Source organism: Nyctereutes procyonoides, unplaced genomic scaffold, assembly GCF_905146905.1.
Source record: "Nyctereutes procyonoides isolate TBG_1078 unplaced genomic scaffold, NYPRO_anot_genome, whole genome shotgun sequence".
Lineage (NCBI taxonomy): Eukaryota > Metazoa > Chordata > Mammalia > Carnivora > Canidae > Nyctereutes > Nyctereutes procyonoides.
The window spans coordinates 27,419,627-27,444,635 of record NW_026575043.1 but is presented as its reverse complement, the minus strand read 5'-3'; the positions used below and the strand labels follow the sequence as shown (position 1 = coordinate 27,444,635).

General features: G+C 35.9%; 1 protein-coding gene across 1 annotated transcript in view; it reads left to right on the top strand.

The window, feature by feature from the left end:
- PTEN (phosphatase and tensin homolog) overlaps window positions 1-24,726 on the top strand; it is an 88,448-nt gene extending 63,722 nt beyond the window's left edge. Inside the window, exons 6-9 of the mRNA XM_055322033.1 lie at window positions 9,157-9,298; window positions 14,782-14,948; window positions 18,193-18,417; window positions 21,224-24,726. Coding sequence (XP_055178008.1) covers window positions 9,157-9,298; window positions 14,782-14,948; window positions 18,193-18,417; window positions 21,224-21,409 — 720 coding nt within the window. The 3' untranslated portion in view covers window positions 21,410-24,726. The remainder of the gene's footprint in view (window positions 1-9,156; window positions 9,299-14,781; window positions 14,949-18,192; window positions 18,418-21,223) is intronic.
- The last annotated feature ends 283 nt before the right edge of the window (window positions 24,727-25,009 follow it).

Below are 25,009 nucleotides of genomic sequence, written 5' to 3'. Positions count from 1 at the left end.
ACTGTCTGTACTTACACTTACTCATCAGAATGATCATTAACCCACAGGATTTATTGTAAACTGAATGAAAGAGATAAAGCATCCTGCTAGTGCTTGTAAGTATATATTTTGGCAAGATTCCCCGAATATCTGAATTCAAAGAGGCAAACTTTCTACATGACAAACTTACCCAGAATTTCTGCTACTCCTCTCTCTTTCTGTTGCCTTCTCTCACCCTTCTAGAATGGTGGCAAGTAAAGTAAGCATTAATACTTATTTTCTTTGATTAAACTCTTAGAGAAAAAAATTGAGCTCTTGATTTCTCTTTTGTTTTGTTTTCAAAGCAATTATTAGAGATAAAATTCATATATATTATCTCTGTACTTGAGTTCATTAGCTTATCTGTAATGAAGACTTAAACTTTCTAGAAATAATAAATATTAACTTTATTCTGAGTGATCCCAAGAAGAGGAAATTTTCTAGTTTGTCTGAGGAATGAATTTTTATGTCCTGATGATATAGTCAGGTTATGTTTTCTAGTTACTTACTAAATTTCCCCATATGATAACCTATTAAAATTTGCTCATTTTTCTCCTTACTTAAACTTTAATTCTTCTCATTTTTCAATAAAAACAAAACAAAAAGAACAACTCCTAATATAACATTCTTATTTTTTCTAACACATTAATTCTTTTGGGCTAAACTGTGTTCCTCTAATACATGGTATTTAAGCCTCTTATACAATTTACATATTCATTAAATTATAAGATTTTTATATCTTGAAGGACTTTAGCAATGATTTAGTTCAGACCTATTCTGATATAAATGATCAAATAAATCTGTGATGATCAGTCTATCCGAGGTCATTTCATCTGTTTGTGTAATGACTCAAACTGTCTCTTAACCACAAATCTACTATTCTTTCTACAGTGCTCTGTTCTCTTGTCCCAATTATTACTCTTTATTATTTTGATCCCCAAAGTAGAAATAGAAATTTTAAAAAGAAAAACAAAAGTAGTTATATTATAATGCATTAGAACTCTTTCAGTTTCCACTCACAGAAGCCCAACTCAAAGGAGCATAAACACAGGAGACATTTATACTGGCTTATATAGCCTAAAGAGCTCTGGCCCAGACTTAGATACCTAACAGGTGTGGGTAATCTCTCTCAACTCTCCCATTTTCTCTCTGTATGCTTTATTTTCAGGGAGGCACTATGCAAATAATAGCCAGGTATGACTCCTAGTCGTTCCAGGTTTACATTCTGTCTACTTGAATAACTGCAGTAGGAGAGGAATTACAATTAGAGCAGAAATTCCTAGATTAGGTTCTGATTTACCTCCATTCGAGTATGCACCCATCCCTGAACCAAACATTCCGGCTGGAGGCTTGGGACATATATCTGATGCTGAAGAATAGAGCCCATCCCACCTCCACAAAACTACAGGGGGAATGACAGCTTCCCAAGGGGGAAAGGATGAGGTACAGAGACAGCAGTGCCAGTGGTCTGCTCTGTATTAGTTGGAAGGATTCTGTGGTTCATGCAGCACTGTTGATACATTACTTACAATAAGTTTCATGGAACCAAAGCACCAGAATAAACTTTGGAGACTCTTCATAAATGGGAAAAACAGTGCTCAAACAGGTCGTGACTTCTTTTGCATTACCTTGTAAGTTTGTGTGCTGTTAGTAAAACCCAGGACATTGGAGTTTAAAGTTCTACAATCAGAGTCATATTTAGATTCAAGTCTGGGTTTTTTTTTTAATATTTTTTTCTTTATTTATGATAGTCACAGAGAGAGAGAGAGGCAGAGACACAGGCAGAGGGAGAAGCAGGCTCCATCCACCGGGAGCCTGACGTGGGATTCGATTCCTGGTCTCCAGGATCGCGCCCTGGGCCAAAGGCAGGCGCCAAACCACTGCGCCACCCAGGGATCCCCAAGTCTGGGTTTTGAACAGGATAATTATGTGCACCAGGACTGTTTTCTTATCCTTGAAATAGAAGTGATAGTCTCTGTCTTACAAAGTTCTAGTATATGTAAAATGTCTGGCACTTAGCTTAATATATAAGAACTACTGTTATGTTGTCACTGTAATGATGACCATTCCTAAGAGCTATATTTCTTCCTTTGTTGAATTACTTTCTTGTAATGATCTTGTGAACATTCTGAAACATAGATTTTTTTTTTTTTTTTTTTTTTACGATAGTCATAGAGAGAGAGAGAGAGGCAGAGACACAGGCAGAGGGAGAAGCAGGCTCCATGCACCGGGAGCCTGACGTGGGATTCGATCCCGGGTCTCCAGGATCGCGCCCTGGGCCAAAGGCAGGCACCAAACCACTGCGCCACCCAGGGATCCCCATGAAACATAGATTTTCAAGCTTCAAGCAAACACTATTATTTTAAAACATTGACATTATTTCTGAGTTTGGAAGTGCCAGTGAAGTTTACTGAAGTAGAAAAATACTTTTTAAAATGAGGAATCTGGATTGTAATCATTTTAGAGAAGATGATTCAAGGGTACAGAATATGAGCAAAACCTTTCACATCTTGTATTGTGGTATCCAGGTTGAATTCTGACTTGGAACTACTAGGACAGTGTTCTAGGTTTGAGAGATGTGTATAACCTATACTTATAAGTTTCTGGGTTTTTTTTAAAGAGATTAGTCATATACAAGAGACTTACATAGAATAACTCAGGTTAGAAAAATAAGTGGTTCATTTAAGATACATCGGGCAAATGTAAATTTTAAAAGAAGATGACAGGATATCATTATCAGAGTGCATTTACAACAAAATGTATAAAACTAGATCAAGAATGTCAGTTTATATTAACACAGGGTACACTCCAGATTATGAAGATTTATCAGTTACGAACTCTTATGTGCTAAATGTAACATCAAATACAGTAAGCAAAAGCTGGAAGAAATGTAGAAAAAATTGGTGGAAAAGCAACAGTAATAGGAATCTTTACTTGAACATCAAGAAGGTTCAAAATAAGATACATAGATGGCTTGAATAATACAATAAAAATACTCCACAAAATGTATCTATTTTCTTTTTTTGTCATCCAGAAATCAGTTACCAAGTTTAATAATTCATTAGGTCAGCTGCAAAGAAAATCTCATCTCCAAGTAGAAATATGTCAACCCCATTCCTTGATTATAATTCAGAATGGCTAGACATTTTTCTTAATATATAATTTTGTTTTTTTCCCCTATGCTTTTAAAGATTGTATTTATTTATTTGATACAGAATGCAAGCAGGGGAGGAGCAGAGGGAGAGAAAATCTCTAGCAGACGCTGCATGAATGAGGAGCCTGACACAGGGCTTGATACCACAACCCTGAGATATGACTTGAGCCGAAACCAAGAGTTGGATGTTTAATTGACTGAACCACCTAGGCATCCCCAGCTAGAGACTTTTTTTTTTTTTTTAAGTTAAATCAAATCAACCATTTGGAAATTTAAAGCCAGTTACTTACATAATTTTGGGTCAATGGGGAAATACAAATATATTTTAGAGATTATTAAGATAATAACCAGTAGGAAAGAGGGATTAATAAAGATTGTGAATTTGCAAACAGTAAACCACTTCAACTAATAATTTCAAACACTGATTGTATAAAAATGCCAATCAAATCAATACATCTCTTTTAAAGCTCTTTTCAAGGAACAAGAAGAGAAAGGGGAAACACAAATTATACATTAAGTTTGAGAAAGGTGACAACTACAGTGTGGAGGTAACAAAATTATATTTAGGTCTGTGCTAATGAATTTGAAAATTTCATGGGAAATAAGCAATTTTCAGTGAACATCATTGCTTCAAGGTGAAATACAAAATTTGAGCAGACTATCCAACAATTAAAATGTGTAGGAGCCCTCAACATGTACCTAATCAGAATTGTATTTCAGGTGGCTGCTATCCAGCCTGGAAGTATCAAATAATTCTAGTTGGTCTAGGTGTTAGAAAATATATAAGACTTTCAGATGACTGCTTGCAGATTAATGTCCTTAATCTGATAAAGATAGCATACTTAAAAAAACAGCAATTATGATATGGGAGAAATTAGTACTTTGGTTTGGTCAAAAGTAAAAGCACATTCAAGGTTGTTGTGAGAGGTATGAGTGGAAAAGAGGTTGGGCTGTATTTTTATGTTATGGAATTACAGTGTGTGATACATTTTCTTATTTGAGTAGTCACTGAGAAACCATATAGCATTATGAATTGTTAGTATGATTAATCTTACACTTTTATCAAGTTAATCAAAGAGTAGTATAAAAATAGTTTGGAGATAAGATAAATCAGAGGCTGATAATCATTTGGCTATTGCAACATTGCAGGAGGTGACTGAATTAGAATTACCACACAAAACTAAAACTGGTATTTTGAGAAGTATGTCAAAGTCTGGATTTTGGCACCTGAATAGATGTGAAGAAATCTAAGAGTATTCTAAATGAATTTGACTTCTAGTGTGCTTTCCATTTTGTACATCTTGTGTGTGTGTGCGCGTGTGTGCACGTGTGCATTGTGTGTATGTCCCAGGCAGTTGATCTGCTGACCAGTCTCTGTCTTTACTCTGCTGCCTGGGGCTTTGCTGTAGTGCAAGGGTTTCTTTACCTTTCTTTTCTATAACCCTGTGTAGTTCACTGTTGCCTCTCAGGTTGTTTCCTTTACTCTTGCAGGAAGAAGATGGCAGGATAGTATCAGTGGTTGAGTGTAAACTCTGGAGTTGGGAGTACTGGGGTGAAACTTAGTTCTGTTAATTACAAGATGTGTGACCTTAACTCATCTATAAAATGGTGTTACCAATAATACTTCATGAGCACTAAATTATATTTATTAAAGTACTGAGAACAATGTGAAGAACATGGTAATGGTTCAATAAACAGTGGTGCTGGTGGTATTCAAAGAGGTTTGGGGCTCAGATGCCAGGAAATATAGTGAATATCATTTAATATAAATAATAGAGGTTGGTCCATGCAAGAATAGGAAAGCTTCAGTTTTTGGATATGTTGTATTTTAAGTGTTTCTGAAATTTCCAGCTGGAAATGTCCATTCCAGTGTTAGATATTCTGGACTGGGAATTGGGAATTAAGTCATATTGAGAGATATAGGCTTTGGAGATAATGTATAAAATTGATAATTAAACTACTATAACAAAGGGGATTGATAAAGAAGTGCTTGCTCAGGTCAGATTTTTGAGCTGTGCCTACAGCTAGGGACAAGAAGAGAAGAGATAGTAAGAGTAGGAGAAAACCTTAGAGAATATCTCCTATCACAGAGGCAGAGAACTTTCTCAAACTTAATGTATAATTTGTGTTTCCCCTTTCTCTTCTTGTTCCTTGAAAAGAGCTTTAAAAGAGATGTATTGATTTGATTGGCATTTTCATACAGTGTTTGAAATTATTAGTTGAAGTGGTTTACTGTTTGCAAATGAAAAAGGCAATGAAAAAGGGTACAGGATGGGACTAAGCAAATAATAGGAAATAACTGTTAGTGACCATTAAGAACTATTGACCATTAAGAAATCAGCCTCATGATAACAGACTCCTGTGAGTTAAGGAGCAGAGGCTTACCTTTGAGAATTTATGTGGAGAAGGAGGGTGACAATTTGAGAGAGATACAAGATTTGGAGAGAGAGTTTTCAGTCTTTGAATTGTTTTGGATAAAGGATAAGGGTTACCTGAGCTGATTATTAGGAGGAGACAGGTAGAACAAAGACAAATGCCAGGGAGAGGATAATTAATAGAGCACTTGCGAAAATGGAACCTATGTTGACATGAACTCCTTACAAAATGGCCAGGAGTGAAAAAAATTTTAAGATGGGAGAAGGGAATTTTGAGAGTATCGACACTGGATAACCTCAAGAGTTCCCAATAAAGTAGGAGCTAAATTCACTGAGGATGATGTCTGAGACAGGATTGGAAGAGAGGTGGTTTGAACATAGTGCTGCAGTCCTGGCGGTTGAGGGTTTAAGAAGTGTGTACCAGAAGAACAAGGTATGGAAATGAAAGATTGGAAGTAGTAGGTGAGACTGAGTAAAGGCAGTAGCCCTTGGGAGGAGCACCACACATCTTCCTGGGCCTTTCCTCCTGGTCTGTTAACCTGAGGGAATCGAAGAAGCAGTAGCTGCTTTTTGAGATGATGGCCAGCAAGGTGGTGTGAAGTCGACCTGAAGAATGTCAAGTGTAACTAAGATTAGAATGTTTTAAAAGTTACATTTGAGGAAAAAAGGTTACAAATATAAGATTGTCATTAGTGGTAGAGGGTGGAACTATAGGGAAATGGTTACAGACCAATTTAACTTAAATGTTCTTGGCTAATTTGAATGAAGAATGGAAATTTTGAAAACATGTAGTCATCTTTTAATCTCTAAGAGCTTTGAAGTTCAGCCTTCTTTTCGTTATGTATAAAATAAATTTTTGAAGATCATTAACATGTTCATTTCTTAGATTTTAAGAGATTTTAGTCTTTATCGTCAAAATGCAGTAGGTAAAAACAGTTGTTTTCAGTATATGCATTCAGGAAATATTTGAAATGTAAAAATTGCAATATCAATTCAGTACAGAAGTTTTATTTTTATTTCAAAATCTAAATAACAGTGATTTATTACTGTTAATTAAATTTTAGTAAGTGTGCATTGTGGCCATGAGAGATGAGACTAGAGAGAAGGACACAACTGAAGCCCGTGGTCCATACATATTTGAGTCTTACAACTCTGTTATTTCTGCAAGTTTAATACATGGAATTTGAGGTAGTGCTTGGTAGGAATTGCAAAGTTAAAGTATAGAGGTGAAATTATGCATATTTTGATAGTAAAATAATTAAATTTAAATTGTACTTTCCAGTGTTTCTCTTTGAATTGTGTCAGTAATTTGGTTCAGTTTATATTTACACACAAATTATTCATCCAGGGTTGACATCTGGTAGGTTCATATATTCTTTCTCTATACATTTGCCTTGCCCTTTTGGCAGAGATTAACTCAATATATAAATAGCTGCATTATAGATGTGCTACCAATCGCTTGCTACTTGAGAAAAATTAAAGCTTTGCAAACCTTTTAATTATTCGTACAAACTTATACCAGGAAGATAAAGAGGAAAATATCATCTATCATTCCACTAAACCCCAATAGACAACTTGATAGCTTGGTCTTACAGACTTCCATTGATTTAATTTCTTGAATTTTAATTTATTTTTTAGACTAAATCATAAATTCATATGGTTCAAAAAAGATTCCTTCCAGCCATCGTCCATCTGCTATTCTCCCCCTACCTGCTTTGCAATTCTGTGCTTTATCTTGATTAATATGAATGATAAGTTGTTTACTGAAGTAGTATTAAATAGTGTGATATAATAAGTCATTTTAAGTTTAAACACTTTTCAGACTTTAATAATGATTTTCAACCTTAGTTTTTTATAGGAGTTTTTCACAGTAACACTATTTTACTACCGTTTCTTTAAGAAAATACTGTACACAGAACTAAAATTCCAGTTCTTCCAAAATTATACTCCAAATGTAGATAGGATTTGTAAAACTGCTAATTTTAGGATTTGTGTAACATTTTGTAGGTTTAGCGTGCTTTTGTGTAAATGCATTTATTGTTTACTCCTCATAAGGATCCTGTGAAGAAGACAGGGTAGGTATTGTCTTCATTTTCCTGAGGAAACAAATCAGAGTTGGTATTTTGACTGTCAGCTTTCAACTCCAAGTCTTCTGATTGTGTGGTCTTTGCCCTATAGCCAGAATCTTAAATCATTTGTCCTGATTTGAAATGGCTTTTATACCGTTTTTGATGTATTTTTTTAATTGTAATGAAATCATGCTACCCTTAATTTATTTATTGTTTTAAAGATTTTTATTTATTTATTTGACAGAACACAAGCAGGGAGAGTGGGAGAGGGAGAAGCAGGCTCCCCGCTGAGCAGGGAGCCCAGTGTGGGGCTCGATCCCAGGATTCTGGGATCATGACTTGAGCCCAAGGCAGATGCTTAACCAACTGAGTCACCCAGGTTCCCCTCATGCTACCCTTAAAAAACAAAAACAAAAACAACAAACCTAAGGATACTAGAGTGAATACCTGTTTACCTACCATTCTGTATATCGGTCTTTAAAGTCACATTAACATACTTTATACTTTACACTACAGGGAAGAAAAGCATTTGTGTCCAGAGTGTTTAAACACATGCAGAGATTCACATGCCAATAATAACTTTAAAATATTGTAAATTCTTTTTTCTCTTGAATATACTTTTAAGTTTTCTGCAAGTAACTTTCAACTGTCAGATGGCTTCATGTTACTATTTACCTTCTAAGTCAAATGCTTACACTTTCCTGAAATCACACATGTCCTAGGGAAGGAGACCTCATACCTCATTTATTCAGCAGCATTAATGAATGCATGGCTGCACACACTAGATTTTTTCTTTAGATAAGATAGGGTTGGTTTTTTTAATAGCACATGAATTATGTTTTTTTGTTTGTTTTTTTAGCATTTGTAATACTTATATTTTCTCTAAACATTCTGTGTATGCCTGGTTTCTTCTGCAAAGAGATCTGTGCTGCTCAGGGACGTCTCGTAAGCACCTCTGTTACAGAACTCCTGCATACATTTATGCCAGCTACATATTCCTGTTTTGGGGGGAGGGGGTCTAAGGCCATCACTTTTTGCTGCTATTTCTGTCTCTTAGAGGTACTCTGCCTTTATGTGTTCTGATTCTGACATGTTTGCCTGAAAAATAAGTAACCAAGCTTTTGAGGAATTATGTATTCAATACAAGTCCATAAATTTTTGCAGGAAGCCTTATGTGTAAAGAGCACAGCTATAGTGCAGATGCCTTTGACAGTTATTTTGGATATGCTGTGGCCTTTGCTTATTGGGTTCATAGGTTGGAGCATTGTTGTTACCATTGAATAAATGAGGGTATTACAATAATTATATTTTAAGGGAGAAAAGTTACTCTGATACTTTCCTTTGTACTAATGTTGCTCTGATTTACTCTGTTGTTAAGCTGGATTTAAATATTAATCATTCAAGGTCAAATTTCTAATGTATATATGTTCTTCAGTGGGTACAACCCAGTTACCATAACAATTTAGTGAAATAACTATAATGGAATTTTTCTTTTGAATTTGGCTTTTCTTTTTTATTTTATTTTTTTTCTGTCCACCAGGGAGTAACTATTCCCAGTCAGAGGCGCTATGTGTATTATTATAGCTACCTGTTAAAGAATCATCTGGATTATAGACCAGTGGCACTGTTGTTTCACAAGATGATGTTTGAAACTATTCCAATGTTCAGTGGCGGAACTTGCAGTAAGTGCTCTAAATTTTCATCCTTCCAGTACATGGAACACTTTTCTAGACATATCTAGAAGTTTACATTAAAATCTAGAAAGAAATTTACCATACTTAATTATCCAGGGGTATAAATTTCTGAAGTATCCAAACTAAGTAAGTAGCTCAGTAGTTTAGCACATTGGGCTAAGGAAGCGAAGAGCAATGGATTTTAATGTCTTAGAAGCTAAATTATACTTATGAAAAAAATATTCTTTGCTGCCTCTACCAAATGCAGCCTAAATTGTAACCAGCTGACTAAAAAACCTATATCCCCCATTAGAGATCCAGCATCAGAGTGGCAGTGGGATTCATTAGTTTCCTGGTGTGGAGGCAGGACCAATTCCTTCCTATCTTAGGACAACTAGATGTTGATAGTAATGTGACAGGGTCAATCAATACAGAGGAAGAAATTATAAGACATGGTGACCAGCTGAAGTCTGTCAAGTGAATAGGGTTGAGTCAAAGTGTGTATTAGAGACAACCTGGATGTAGATCCCAGTTCCTCCTGGCTCTGTCCTTACTGGATTATGTAACCCCAGGTACACCATCTACCTGTCTTTGTGTTTGCTCGTCAGTAAAATGAAGATACTTTGAAATCTGAAACTTTCTAGATATGTACTAAATAGAGGTCATGTCAGTGATGCCTGCCTCGCACTGATTTCCCTCTTACCCTAACCTCTGTGAGCCTCCCTCAGTCGCCCCTGTCCTGTTTTGCTTCTCTTCTATTCTAGACTGATAGAAGCTTTCATACTTGATACCTAGACCCAAAGCAGTTAGTCAAGAGAGAATGTATGAAAGGAAGTCATACCTGGCCAGTAAAAGACCAGACTATTGTTGCTTTTTTCTGTAACAGAATTTTATATCAGTTTCTTCCTGGCAGTGATCAGTCATGTGTTCATGTTTAAGAAATACGTTTCATTTATTTAGAGGCAATTTTGTAGTTTGTAGATAAGAAACTACTATAGTATTTCTTCTAATTCCTCAAATAGTATTTCAGTGAGATTTTGTAATTTGCTAATGATTTTCGGTTTTATCTTTAAGTTTTGCTTCTTTGCTTCTGATTTATGTGATTAACAAATTTCTATCCTTAAATTAACCTATACTGAGGAAATTAATTTCTTGGTGGTTTTCATCTTTCTTATTTAGGTATAATCCCCTTCATTGTATCTTGCTTGTGTTCTTAGAGCTGGACAACTTTATCATAGGCCACAGATTTATTAATATAGCATGTTATAGGCTTCTAGGAGACCTCACTGATGGTTTCGTCCTCTCAGTACAGTTTTTTTAATTAAAAAATTTTTTTTAAAAAAAGTGTCTCTCATGAATAAATAAATTCACAGAGAGAGAGAAAGAGAGAGAGAGAGGCAGAGACACAGGCAGAGGGAGAAGCAGGCTCCATGCAGGGAGCCTGATGTGGGACTTGGTCCCGGGACTCCTGGATCATGCCCTGGGCCGAAGGTGGGGCGCCAGACCGCTGAGCCACCTAGGGATCCCCATCTCTCAGTACAATTTTTAAAAGTGCTGATAAAAAGGCACAGTACAAGGGACTGTGGTCCCTGGCACTGTTGTAGTACCCCATGGTGACAGGTGGTTGCTACACTGCTGGTGAGCGCAACACGATGTATACACTTGTGGGATCACTGGGTTGTTTCCCTTAAACTGATGCAACATTGTGTGTCAACTATATGTCAAAAAATAATGAGATTTTGGATAAACAAAAAGACTTCTAGATGCAAGGCACTGGAGTAACAGAGATGATTGACATGGGAACTTTACAAATTCATAGAAGGAAAAAGAAAGGGAAAATTCTCGCTTGTTTTAAAGGATAGGTACCAGGTGTAAGGGCCAAAAGAAAGGTACAACATCTTAGGGAGATAAGAGAAAAAAGCACTCCATTTAATCGTCTTTGAATCTAGTGTGATTTTTTTTTTTTTCCCCCACTTTGGCCTCTCTAGCAAAAAATCTATCAGTTCTGTTCTGCCTGCCTATACTTAAACAGTGTGGGGGTTTTTGTTTTGTTTTTGTGTTTTGCCTCTTAGCATTGCATTTAAACTAAAAATTACTACTGAAAACTTTTTCTTCTTTTTTTTTAATTTAAATTTATTTTTTATTGGTGTTCAATTTGCCAACATACAGAATAGCACCCAGTGCTCATCCCGTCAAGTGCCCACCTCAGTGCCCATCACCCAATCACCCCCACACCCCCACCCACCTCCCCTTCTACCACCCCTAGTTCGTTTCCTAGAGTTAGGAGTCTCTCATGTTCTGTCTCCCTTTCTGATATTTCCTACTCATTTTTTCTCCTTTCCCCTTTATTCCCTTTCACTATTTTTTATATTCCCCAAATGAATGAGACCATACAATGTTTGTCCTTCTCCGACTGACTGACTTCACTCAGCATAATACCCTCCAGGTCCCTCCACGTTGAAGCCAATGGTGGGTATTTGTCGTTTCTAATGGCTGAGTAATATTCCATTGTATACACAGACCACATCTTCTTTATCCATTCATCTTTCGATGGACACCGAGGCTGAAAAAAAAAAAACTCCATTACTAATTTTCTAGTTCTCCATTTATGCACTGTGATTTAATACTGTGTAATGAAGCTATATTATAAGTAATACATAATTGAATGGGACGCTATATGTATAAATTATAAATGGTATATTCAAAAAAATAAAAGTTTTGGGGGTTGTCAGTTTCATGGAGGGGGTCCAGCTCTTCACTGAGCATTGGAGAAGTATACTATTAGATTGGCATTGAAACTGAAGGATTACAGGCAATAGGAAGTAGCCTGACTTAAAGCATAGCAGTAGGAAATGAGCTGGACACAGAACAGAAGAGGATGGAATGTGTGGCTGTCTGTCAGAGGACCCTGAATTGGGATATCAGACCTGATTTGAGAGATACTGTGGCATCAGTGACCATTCTAGAGGCATAGGCTCTGTTTTAAGTCTGGCTGTGTAGGAAGTGGTAGTTGCAAGATGGGCTAGTGGTAGAAATGATTCCAGTTATGGGACTTGCCATAAGCCAGATGTGCTTTGCTAAGGCATTCACGTGGGATTTGATTGCTTTTTCCTTTGCCGTTTATTTCTAAATATATTGTCAGTTTTGATTCTGGCCATGTGAATAATTCTCAGAAAAGGGATGAAGGAAAAATGAATCTTACTGAGACTTGGAGACATGAATGTTTTTGGTTTTAAACCTGTTTTGGTCAGGTGCAGTTGAGCTGTTGATGTGAAGATCCTCAGTGGGTTCTCGAAGGTGTGGGTGTGAGAGAGAGATCTGGTATTTTGGAAAGCACCAGGCAACAGACAAAGTAGTAACTAGCCTTTTGTGTTAATCAGGTATGGGGCTAGAGGGTGGGAAGGGAAAAAGAACAGGAGGACTGAGACATGGTGGATTCTGAATCTGGGTTCAGGAGGAAGATCAGGAGCAGTGAGGAAGACAAAGAAGTCTGCAAAGTTGTTGGGGGTCAGCAGCTGGTTTCTTACTGGATTATAGTCCTAATATTCCTAAATAAAGAAAAAGTTTACTCTCTTTACATCTAAAAGGGTTGAAACATTAGTAAAAGATGAACAGTGTGATTTTCTGTCAATACACAATACAGTATATCAATATGCATATATCAGAACAGTTTAATTCTGATTTTTGTTTATCAGGTATTGACTTACATTTCTTTAGAACACAGTCATATGAAAGAGAAAATACTGTGTGTCTTAGAAGTCAGCAGAACCATGCTGATGTTGGACTTCTGATTAGTTAGGTCTTAGAGTTCTAAGAAGGGAAATGCATATTGTAAAGGAAATGATTTTCTCTAGTGATTTGAGGAAATCTTTCCCACTTATTTTTATTAAAACCGTTTAGCTTAGTTTTTGGGGTAAATTCTAAGTAATACTGATTTGTAATTAGCTTATGGATTGATCATACAACTGTAGAATTCCTGAAACACAGTTTAGATGTAGTTAAATTGATACCTGGCTTATACAGTTAATATGCTTTTGAAAGTTTTGAAATCAGGATTATCAGATTCTGAACTAGTGTGGTTTGAATTAATAAGATTACAAGTCATTTTCATCCTGGATGATTTTTATCAAAGCTTTGAAATCATATCTTTTTGTTTGCTGCTTCAAGCTAGACTTCCTAGTGAAATTTTCAGAATCACATAGTCCTTATAAAATGGCTCACTGTACTTTGAACCTTGAGTCAAGGAAGTGAAAATGATTGACAGATTGTTAGTGTAATGTTTCCCCTTTTTGAAGTACCCTTTTTCTCATGATAAATGCCTCACAAATTCATATTAGAAAAACCCACTAGGCTGTTATCAAACCTATTTATTATGTGAGTGCTAATGCTGCTTTAGATACTTCACAGATGAGCCAGCACATCTGTATTAAACTGAAAAATGCATCTAGATTGGATAAGCCTTTTGCCTTTTTCTCACTTGTTGGTCATGTTGATAAACAATGTGATACTTCTTTTTGCATCTTTAAGGATGATGCCTTTTGGTGTTGAGGATTTTATGCCTGTTTATAAATGTGTGCATATTTCATATATACATTTATGTATGTATGTATGTATGAAATTTTTCATGTACTTTTTGCAAGCTTAGAATTGTATTTCTTAATTGTCTTTGGCATATTTCTTTCAAGACCCACTACTTAGTCATAAGGTTAATCACTAACACAATATAATCCTTCCCTTTACTTTAAAACAGACAGGGGCCACAGCCAAAATACTTGGTAATGAAAATGGAGTGTGTTTTGGAGGGAGGAAGATTGTGCTACAGTTTGTGCTTGAGTCTGTTCTATTTGTTTGCAGACATTTCAAATATTTTTCTTCCTGTTTCTTATGATGATGGCTTTATAATAACTTTAAGAAATAGAATGTGAACTATAGGTAAAATAAATAATGGTTGATATTTTTATGAATATTGAGTCTTGTGTTTATAGGATTTATTATAATCTTGTTATAAATTATATTCTCTTGTGTCTTGTGAACAAGTAATGATTTGTATTTTGGGTTTTGTTACATGGTAGAGACTTTAAAATACTGCAGCAAGTATCTTTTTTTACAGTTACTTTCTTTACAGTTCATAGATATACCAGAAAATTATTTTAGCCTTTTAATTATAAATCTAATTTATATTAGATTTTTAACATTTTAATGTTAAAGTTTTGCTGTTATTATAGTGCCAGAGTCTACTGTGGGGAGTTAGTATTTGTGAAGTAGAACCAGTGAATAGAACCTTACATTGAAGATTGAAATTAGGGAAACTTTTGTACTGATTATAATTTTCGAACTTTTCTTTTTCATTGATTTGTTTTAGATCTGGGTTAAAGACTCAGAATTACTATATTATGTGTTTTGCTAATATTAACCATTAAAATGGTGTTTGACAGTTTGACATTTGAAGGCATTTCCAGTGAAATGATGCTAACGTGTGTTTAACCATGCAGATCCTCAGTTTGTGGTCTGCCAGCTAAAGGTGAAGATCTATTCCTCCAATTCAGGACCCACACGACGGGAAGACAAGTTCATGTACTTTGAGTTCCCTCAGCCGTTGCCTGTGTGCGGTGACATCAAAGTAGAGTTCTTCCACAAACAGAACAAGATGCTAAAAAAGGTTTGTACTTTTATTGGGAACAATATCCCAAATCACTGTATTTTGAATAGTAACCTCAGAACTTTTGCTTAAAATATTTAGGTAGACAGGAATCATTCTGTAAGGAGAGATTACAGGCTATATTTTGTGCCTAACCATCTGGTGAATTGTAATTGGTTTTCTGTTTGATCTGCACATGCTTTGCTTACTTGAGCATTGATGAGCCATTATAATGGTAACAAATCTTATTAGGGGAAAAGTCCTTATGGCGTTGTAATTTTAGATGAATTTTCTGTAAGTTAGGTTATGCAGAGAAATTTTGTAAAAATGTTAACGATTCTATACCCCATTAAATCTGTTATAATCTGGGACTCCTGGGTGGCTCGGCCTCAGGGCATGGTCCCAGGGTCCTGGGATCAAGTCCGCATCGGGCTCCCCACATGGAGCCTGCTTCTCCCTCTGCCTGTGTCTCTGCCTCTCTCTCTCTGTGTGTCTCTCAGGAATAAATAAATAAAATCTTTTTTAAAAAAGTTATCCTTTGAGAAAGAATGATCAATTACCAAGGAAAAGTTAGCAAGGGGCCCTGAGTTTATAAAAGATTTGGTCTCTATGTATAAATAAGCTCTGTCCCATGGTATTATTGTGTGATGACACTTTCCCCCCATTTTGGTTTATGTTACTCGAGACCAGATCATTTCATATTTAGCTTCCTCAAATTTATCGAATATTTTGATTTTTAGCTTAGGAGAGTGATAAGTATGCAAAGGAAGTAATAAAGAATGAAAAAATGTATTAAATGTGCAGGTTTAGAAAGTGAGGTTTGCGTCTTACTGAGCCATAGTTAGGTAATTCAAGAGCTAATTCTTTTTTTATTATTATTATTAAAGATTTATTTATTCATGAGAGACACAGAGAGAGAGAGAGAGAGAGGTAGAGACACAGGCAGAGGGAGAAGCTCCCTCCACGCAGGGAGCCCGACATGGGACTCAATCCCGGGTCTCCAGAATCAAGCCCTGGGCTGAAGGCAGGCGCTTAAATGCTGAGCCACCCAGGAATCCCAAGAGCTAATTCGTAAACTCTCTTGATTTAAAATATTGTGTGAACATAAAAGTAAAGTGAGTGCAACTTAGGTGGCATAGTAATGAACAAAAATACTAGCTTTGTATGTTGTTACTGCCTCAATAAACATTCCACATAGCGTATTGCCAATCTTTAGACATTCTCAGTAATAGGACTGATTTAGTTTTCCCAATATTTAGCTTTTTTTTTAAAAAAAAAAAAGATGAAGTTTCATTTATTACAAAAATTTTAAGCTCTACCTTGACTTATCTGAAGAAATACTATTTTCTATATCCAGAATCCACATAGCTGTGAAATTTACAAAATGTTAAACTCTTTTTTTTTTTTTTTACCAGAAACCCATTTCCTGCCTATTCTGTATAAATGAAAGTTAAATATATCTTGATAACTTTGGAAAATAATTTTTCAGTAGTCTGGGAAGTGTTAGCTAGTGTTTAAAATTAAGGTATTTTTTTCTTTTCTATTTGTTATAAGACTGGTACATGTAAATTTTTATTTTTTTATTTAAAAAAATTTTATTTATTTAATTAGGCTCCACACCCAGCATGGGGCTTGAACTCATGACCCTGAGATCAAGAGTACATACCAACTGAGCTAGCTACGTGCCTCTAAAATGTTATATTTTATATTTAAAACAGACGCCTGCATCACTGTCTCCCTGTATCTTTAGTAGGAGTGTATAAGTTCTCACTTTTAGTTACCATGTGCACATTACTTTAATACATGTAAAATGGAAGATTAGATTAATATTTGTAATATATCATTAACTGGGATTACTTTACATATATTGCCATTTTATGTGATTTCCCCTGCCTGTTACAAATGTTGCTATGATTTAAACAAAAACAGGTTTAATATAATCAGTACCTAAACAGAATCCACATTTTTGGAGATTTAAATATTACTAGCTTATGTTCTTTTGACTCTAAGTAAAAGATATGTACAGTTACTAACTCAGTGACTTTGCTATAATAATTGAAATTAACAAATATATTTTTTTAAAGACTTACATACAGGATTACTAGGTACTGTTAAAAAGTCAGTTAAACATAGGATATTTAAGGGTCTTACCATCTTCCTGGGAAAATAGCAAAACTCAAAGTCAAGTTAGAATAACAGATTTAATGGCAATTTAAGTCACCAGGTAAATAAGATGTCACAAAGCTGCACATCATTAGCTGTCAAGTGACCCATACAGGCCAAATTCCAGTCATAAGAAGAAGAGAGAAAGAGAGAACATTTTATGTATTGGTCAGGAAGGGTTTGAAGTGATGAACATCTGTTGTGGTTTTTTTTGATTATTAATAAGAAGTAATTTTTTAATAGGCATTTTTTTATAACATAAAAAAGTCAGAATTGCTTGTCTCCTTCCCCCATATTATGAACATTTTCTTTTATTTGTATATTTTTTATTGGAGTTCGATTTGTCAACATATAACACCCAGGACTATGAATGTTTTCAAACACATGCATTGTCGTGTAAGGAACTGAAGCCACTTAGTGTTCTTGTTGCTTCTGAAGTAGAAATATATCTTCCGTGCTTCCTCGGGAAGTTGTGTTGACATTTCAAGAACCTTTGTTAAAGTAAATTTTGTAATGGTTAACTTGTTGAAACAGCATTAAACCCATATCTGATTATTTAATACACACATACATACAAACTCAAAACATTTTTTAAAGCTAACATTAGACAAGAAAGGAAATATTTTACTTACGGTTTTAAAACAAGTTATCTTAGAACTTGTGGAATCACATTTTTGGTCTAAAATTTGAACAAAAGGGGGATCCCTGGGTGGCGCAGCGGTTTAGCGCCTGCCTTTGGCCCAGGGCGCGATCCTGGAGACCTGGGATCGAATCCCACGTCGGGCTCCCGATGCATGGAGCCTGCTTCTCCCTCTGCCTATGTCTCTGCCTCTATCTCTCTCTCTCTCTGTGTGACTATCATAAATAAATAAAAATTAAAAAAAAAAAGAAAAAGTCTAAAATTTGAACAAAAGAATAAACATGTGTGAGTTAGATGCAACAGATAACCCACAGATTGCCAGGTGTTTGTAGGTTTGTCTTTATTCAAACTGTCAAATGACACGTGGCTTATTTTATTGACTTCTTGGGGCAAATGTTGAATATAGGTTATATGTTTTCTTCTTTAAAAACAATTTAAAATTTGTCTTTTTTTTTTTTAAAGGACAAAATGTTTCACTTTTGGGTAAACACATTCTTCATACCAGGACCAGAGGAAACCTCAGAAAAAGTAGAAAATGGAAGTCTATGTGATCAAGAAATTGATAGTATTTGCAGTATAGAACGTGCAGATAATGACAAGGAATATCTAGTACTCACTTTAACAAAAAATGATCTCGACAAAGCAAATAAAGACAAGGCCAACCGATATTTTTCTCCAAATTTTAAGGTCGGTTAAAGACATTTTAAGGAAGTGGTGGGTGGCTCTTTGTGTGTGTGTGGGGGGGGTTTAGGTGTCTAGCTGGTGAAGGACTTGAATGAGTGAGTTTTAAGTATTATTTAGAAGCAATATTTAGGTATTAATAACTTGAGTTTCTAATAAGGATGTGCACACAGAGTCAAAGTCAAAAAGCTGCCCCCCCTTTTTAATTTTTATTTATTTATTTATTTGTTTGTTTATTTATTTATTTATTTATTTATTTATTTATTTATTTATTTATTTTTCCCTCCCCCTATTTTAAAAACCTCTTTCGCTGCTTTTGTTTGGTGACATGTGGGGCAGGGATTGGGAAGGGAACTTCAGTTTATGGGATATGAAGTAGGAATGGGGGAAAAAAGAGGTAGAAGGGAACTCCATCATTTGTGAATGATTCATATGAGATGTTCTTAACTGTTCCTGAGTTTGTCCCTTTCCAATTTATTTTCAACTCCTCAAAGTGATCTTAAAATAGACATTGTGTCACTCCTGTTTATACTTTTTAAAGACCTTGTGGTTTTTTGATACAACTTATAAGGACCTGCCTAACTGAGCACAGGCCTTCCTCCTACGTGAGCTCTCGCCATGTCCTCCTGCTGCTCTGAGACCCACCCATCCTGGTCTCTCCTCAGTTCTGCCAGAGGCTGAGCTCTCCTTTCCTCTCCCTGTACGTCTCCACCTGCCCCCGTTCCCTTGCCCTTCCTGCATTTGGCTACCCTTCCATGTGGTAGCCCTGGCTTCAGTCCTGGTGCTCTGAGAGGCCTTCTCCCATCATCCTCCTGTTACTCCCTTTCTGAAGCTCTGTCTGCTTCCTCATTTAATGGAATTATTTGGATCATTACTTATGTCTATATGTGATGTGTGTATTTCTATTCCTGTGCATTGATAAGAATTTTCCAGGTTATTAAAAAATGTGATTTCTCAATGTTTTCCACTGGTAATTTGCCCTTTTTACCTTCCCCTTTCCTGTTTCTTGTTCTCTCTGACCTTCCCCCTTCCTTTCACCATACCTTCCTCCTTTCTCTTTGCAAACATTCTCTCTTACTTGTTTTGCCTCATTCCATTTCTAGAACATACAGCAAGCCTACCCTTAGCTGACAAGTATGAGAATCTTGCAAGTAATCATAAAAATAAAGGGGGGGGCTACATATTTTAAGTGAAAGTAAGTCCAGTACTAAGTGCCTTTACTTCTTACAGTTCTTTTAAGTGGTTAGAAGTATCTTTTAGAATCCGTGGGTTTCCATTACTATCTTTTACCTAAGTCTGCATTTTCCTTAATTAATAGCTTTTAAAGTGTGACTGCTGCTACTTTGTTTCCTCTTTTAATAAGATTAAATATTTATGTTTACAAATAAAAACTATTTCAATTATCAGTAAGCAGATATATGATGGTAAGTACTTATGAACAAAGAAAGTAGAAGTGGGATAGAGAATGACCTTGGTGTATGTTTTAGCTCGGTAGTTAAGAGAAGGTGACATTTCATCAGAGGCCTAAATGAGATGAGTGAGCTGTACAAATACCTGGGATAAGAGCTCTGAGACAGGAATGATTCTCATATGTTTGGGGAGCAGTAGATATGCAGTCAGTCATTTTGACTAAAGCGCGGCAGTCGAAGTCTGAAGACATTGAGGTGTTTTCAGCACAGGAAGGATGTCATCTGAATTTTGTCTTTAAAATGTAGACTGGAGGGGGCACCTGGGTGGCTCAGTCCATGAAGCATCTGCTTTTGGCTCAGGTCATGATCTCAGGGTCCTGGGATCGAGCCCCACATCGGGCTCTCCCTGCTCAGCGGGGGGCCTGCTTCTGCTTCTCCCTCAGCCTCTCCCCCCTGCTCATGCTCGCTATCTCTCTGTCAAATAAATAAATAAAATATTTTTTAAAATGTGGACTGGAGAGGAAAGTTAGGGAGAGGAGGCAAGAACAGAGCTGGGAGGTGAGGTAAGAAGTTGCTACAGTGGTCTCTTCCAGACGGGAGATAGTGGTTGCTTGGACTAGCGGTGGCAGCGCTAGTGGGGCAGTGAGAAGCCATCAGAGTGGTTGCAGATGGCATTCTGCAGGTGGAACTGAAAGGATTTACTGATGGAACGGATGCTGGATGTAAGATGAGGGGAATTGATGCTGATTATTGGAAAACAGGGGAGAGGTTTCACGGCAGATCCTATCAAAGCCTCACATCCACTACTTACTTGCCTTTCTGGGCCTTAGCTTCCTGTCCTCGCAGATGGAAATACCTGGCTTGTTGAGTTGTTTGACAGGTTACTCAGCGCCGCCTGCAGAGGCCCTTAGATCGTTGTATGCTGTTCTTAACCTCGAGGGCTAATGAGATCCTAAACATCATTGTTGCTCAGTGTTTTTATAATACTTGTATTTGTTTAGTATTATTTGTATCAGAAAATGCACAAAGATTCAGACAGGTAGTAAGTGAAACATTCTTTTGGAACTCAACTGTTTTTCATTGAATTTTGTGATTGAAAATACATTTTGTAAACGATCGATGAACTTCAGTCTCAGTGCATCTCTTGTGAAATTAGTTAATGCTTGCAGCTTCTGCTTATTAAAGACGAGTATGTTAACTAGTGTATCTTTTCAGTGTGTAACAAGAAAACCTAGAGGAAAACTGAAGAAGAGGGTCATTGAAAAGACAACTGCCTTTTCGAGATCCTGTGTGCCACAGCACTTTTAAAAACGAACCTGCTAAAAATATGTATCTTTGCCAAGTAATTTAAGATTAGTCAGATTCCTGGATTTTCCATTTAAACTTTACCTTTTTTTCTCTAGGTGAAGCTGTACTTCACAAAAACCGTAGAGGAGCCATCAAACCCGGAGGCTAGCAGTTCAACTTCTGTGACGCCAGATGTTAGTGACAATGAACCTGATCATTATAGATATTCTGACACCACTGACTCTGACCCAGAGAATGAACCCTTTGATGAAGATCAGCACACGCAAATCACAAAAGTCTGAATTTTTTTTAATCAAGAGGGATAAAACACCATGAAAACAAACTTGAATAAACTGAAATTGGACCTTTTTTTTTTTAATGGCAATAGGACATTGTGTCAGATTACCAGTTATAGGAACAATTCTCTCTTCCTGACCAATCTCGTTTTGCCCTATACATCCACGGGGTTTTGACACTTGTTGTCCAGTTGAAAAAAGGTTGTGTAGCTGTGTCATGTATATACCTTTTTGTGTCAAAAGGACATTGAAAATTCAATTAGGATAAATAAAGATGGCACTTTCCCATTTTATTCCAGTTTTATAAAAAGTGGAGACAGACTGATGTGTATACGTAGGAATTTCTCATTTTGTGTTCTGTCACCAACTGAAGTGGCTAAAGAGTTTTGTGATAAACAGGTTCACATCCTACCCCTTTGCACTTGTGGCAACAGATAAGTCTGCAGTTGGCTAAGAGGAGTTTCTCGAGGGTTTTGCTACATTCTAATGCATGTATTCGGGTTAGGGGAATGGAGGGAGTGCTCAGAAAGGGAGATCTGTCATGCTGAACTCTGGACCATAGACCATCTCCAGCTATTTCATGCACCTTTCTTTAGCATGCTACAGTTATTAATCTGGACATTTGAGGAATTGGCCGCTGTCACTGCTTGTCGTTTTGTGCATTTTATTTTTTTTAAAGCATATTGGTGCTAGAAAAGGCAGCTAGAGGGAGTGAATCTGTATTGGGGTACAGGAATGAACCTTCCACAACTTCTTAAGAATCCACAAATGAAGGGATATTAAAAATAATGTGGTCATAGATGAGAAACACAGCAACAATGACTTAACCATATAAATGTGGAGGCTATCAACAAAGAATGGGCTTGAAACATTACAAAAATTGACAATGATCTATTAAATATATTTTTTTCAGTTGTAATGACTGCTCCATCTCCTGTGTAATCAAGGCCAGTGCGAAAAGTCAGATGCTATTAGTACTACATCAGTCAACAACCTACACTTAACTTTATTAGTTTTCAATCATATACCTGCTGTGGATGCTTCATGTGCTGCCTGCAAGCTTCTTTTTTCTCAATTGAATATAAAATATTTTGTAATGCTGCACAGGAAATTTCAATTTGAGATTCTACAGTAAGCGTTTTTTTCTTTAAAGATTTATGATGCACTTACTCAATCCAATAGCTGTCAGCCGTTCCGCCCTTTTGACCTTACACATTCTATTACAATGAGTTTTGCAGTTTTGCACATTTTTTAAATGTCATTAACTGTTAGGGAATTTTACTTGAATACTGAATACATATAATGTTTATATTTAAAAGAACATTATTTGTGTTAAAAAGGAAATTAGAGTTGCAGTAAATTTTCAACACTGCACAAATAATAAGGCATTTACTTTTTCAGTAGAAATTGTCCCACATAACGCTTTTATCGGTTTTTATTGAAAGAATAGTTTTTTTTTTAAATGTGCAGTGTTGAATCATTTCTTCATAGTGCTAGAGTTAGGACTAGGGCTTCAATTTAACTTCTTAAATATCATATATTTGATATGCCCAGACTGCATATGATTCTAAGCAGAGTACAACTACTATTGTAAAGCTAATGTGAAGATACTATTTAAAAGAAGTTTTTCCCCCACAGAAATTTGGTGTCTTTCAAATTATACCTTGACCTGGAGACATTTAAATATCCAGCCAATTTATTTCTTAATGGTGTAAAATCTCATTTTCAATAACTTATTGGTGCTGAAATTGTTCACTAGCTGTGGTCTGACCTAGTTAATTTACAAATACAGATTGCATAAGACCTACTAGAGCAGCATTTATAGAATTTGATGGTAAATAAATTAGGCAGAACTTCATCTAAAATACTCTTAGTAAATAATGATGACATGTTTTCCATACCTCATCCGTTTCATTCAACAAGTAAAATTTTTAAATTTTTAACAAAGCTCTTAGGATTTACACATTTGTATTTAAACATTGATATATATAGAGAATTCATTGACTGCTCATAAGTTAAATTGGTAAAGTTAGAGACAACTATTCCTAAGATCTCAGCATTGAAATTTATATGCCACCTTATCTTTCATAAAAGCTGAAAATTGTTGACTTAAAATGAAAATCAACTATTCATGTTTTGACGATAGTTATTAATACTGTTATTTGTTACAGTTTTGGGCACAGTATATTAAAACATAACTTGTGTTGTTCCAATATGTAACATGGAGGGCCAGGTCATAAATAATGACATTATAATGGGCTTTTGCACTGTTATTATTTTTCCTTTGGAATGTGAAGGTCTGAATGAGGGTTTTGATTTTGAATGTTTCAATGTTTTTGAGAAGCCTTGCTTACATTTTATGGTGTAGTCATTGGAAATGGAGATATGGCATTATATATATATATTATATATATATAAATATATATTATACATACTACTCTCCTTTATTTCAGTTACCATCCCCATAGAATTTGACAAGAATTGCTATGACTGAAAGGTTTTTGAGTCCTAATTAAAACTTTATTTATGACAGTATTCATAATTAGCCTGAAATGCATTCTGTAGGTAATCTCTTTGAGTTTCTGGAATGTTTTCTTACTTAGACTTTCTGGATGTGCAGCCGCTTACATGTCTGAAGTTACTTGAAGGCATCACTTTTTAAGAAAGCTTACAGTTGGGCCCTGTGCCATCCCAAGTCCTCTGTAGCTCCCCTCAAACATTCTTTTTTCCATAATTACTACAGGGCAGTTGAATAAATAGCATCACCATTCTTTGCTGTGGCACAGGTTATAAACTTAAGTGGAGTTTACCGGCAGCATCAAATGTTTCAGCTTTAAAAAATAAAAGTAGGGTACAAGTTACATGTTTAGTTCTAGAAAATTTGTGCAATATGTTCATAACGATGGCTGTGGTTGCCACAAAGTGCCTCGTTTACCTTTAAATACTGTTAATGTGTCATGCATGCAGATGGAAGGGGTGGAGCTGTGCACCTGCGTGGGGGCTTTAATGCAGTGTTGGGCAGAGTTGCCTTCTACCCTGCCAGTTCAAAAGTTCAATCTGTTTTCATATAGAATATATATACTAAAAATTCCAGTCTGTTAAACAGCCTTCCTCTGATTCAGCCTCTTCAGATACTCTTGTGCTGTGCAGCAGTGGCTCTGTGTGTAAATGCTATGCCCTGAGGATACACAAAAACATATGATGTGTACAGGATAATGCCTCATACCAATCAGATGTCCATTTGTTATTGTGTTTGTTAACAGCCCTTTATCTCTTAGTGTTATAAACTCCACTTAAAACTGATTAAAGTCTCATTCTTGTCATTGTGTGGGTGTTTTATTAAATGAGAGTATTTAAATTGTTTAAATTTATTAACATTTTAAATAATGGGCAGCCAAATGTGATTAAGTTCTTTGTAAGTTTTGTGGGTTTTTTTTTTTTTTTCCTGCTGTGCTTAAAAACCTGCACTTATAAAAACACAAGCCTTTGTCAGCTCGGGAGTAGAGTATCAGTCTACTCTTTTTTTTTTTTTTCCTTCTTTTTTTTTTAGTCTAGTGTTTGAGAGGCACTTTTCTTAGGGCTTTAGTCAACACTTAATAAATTGTT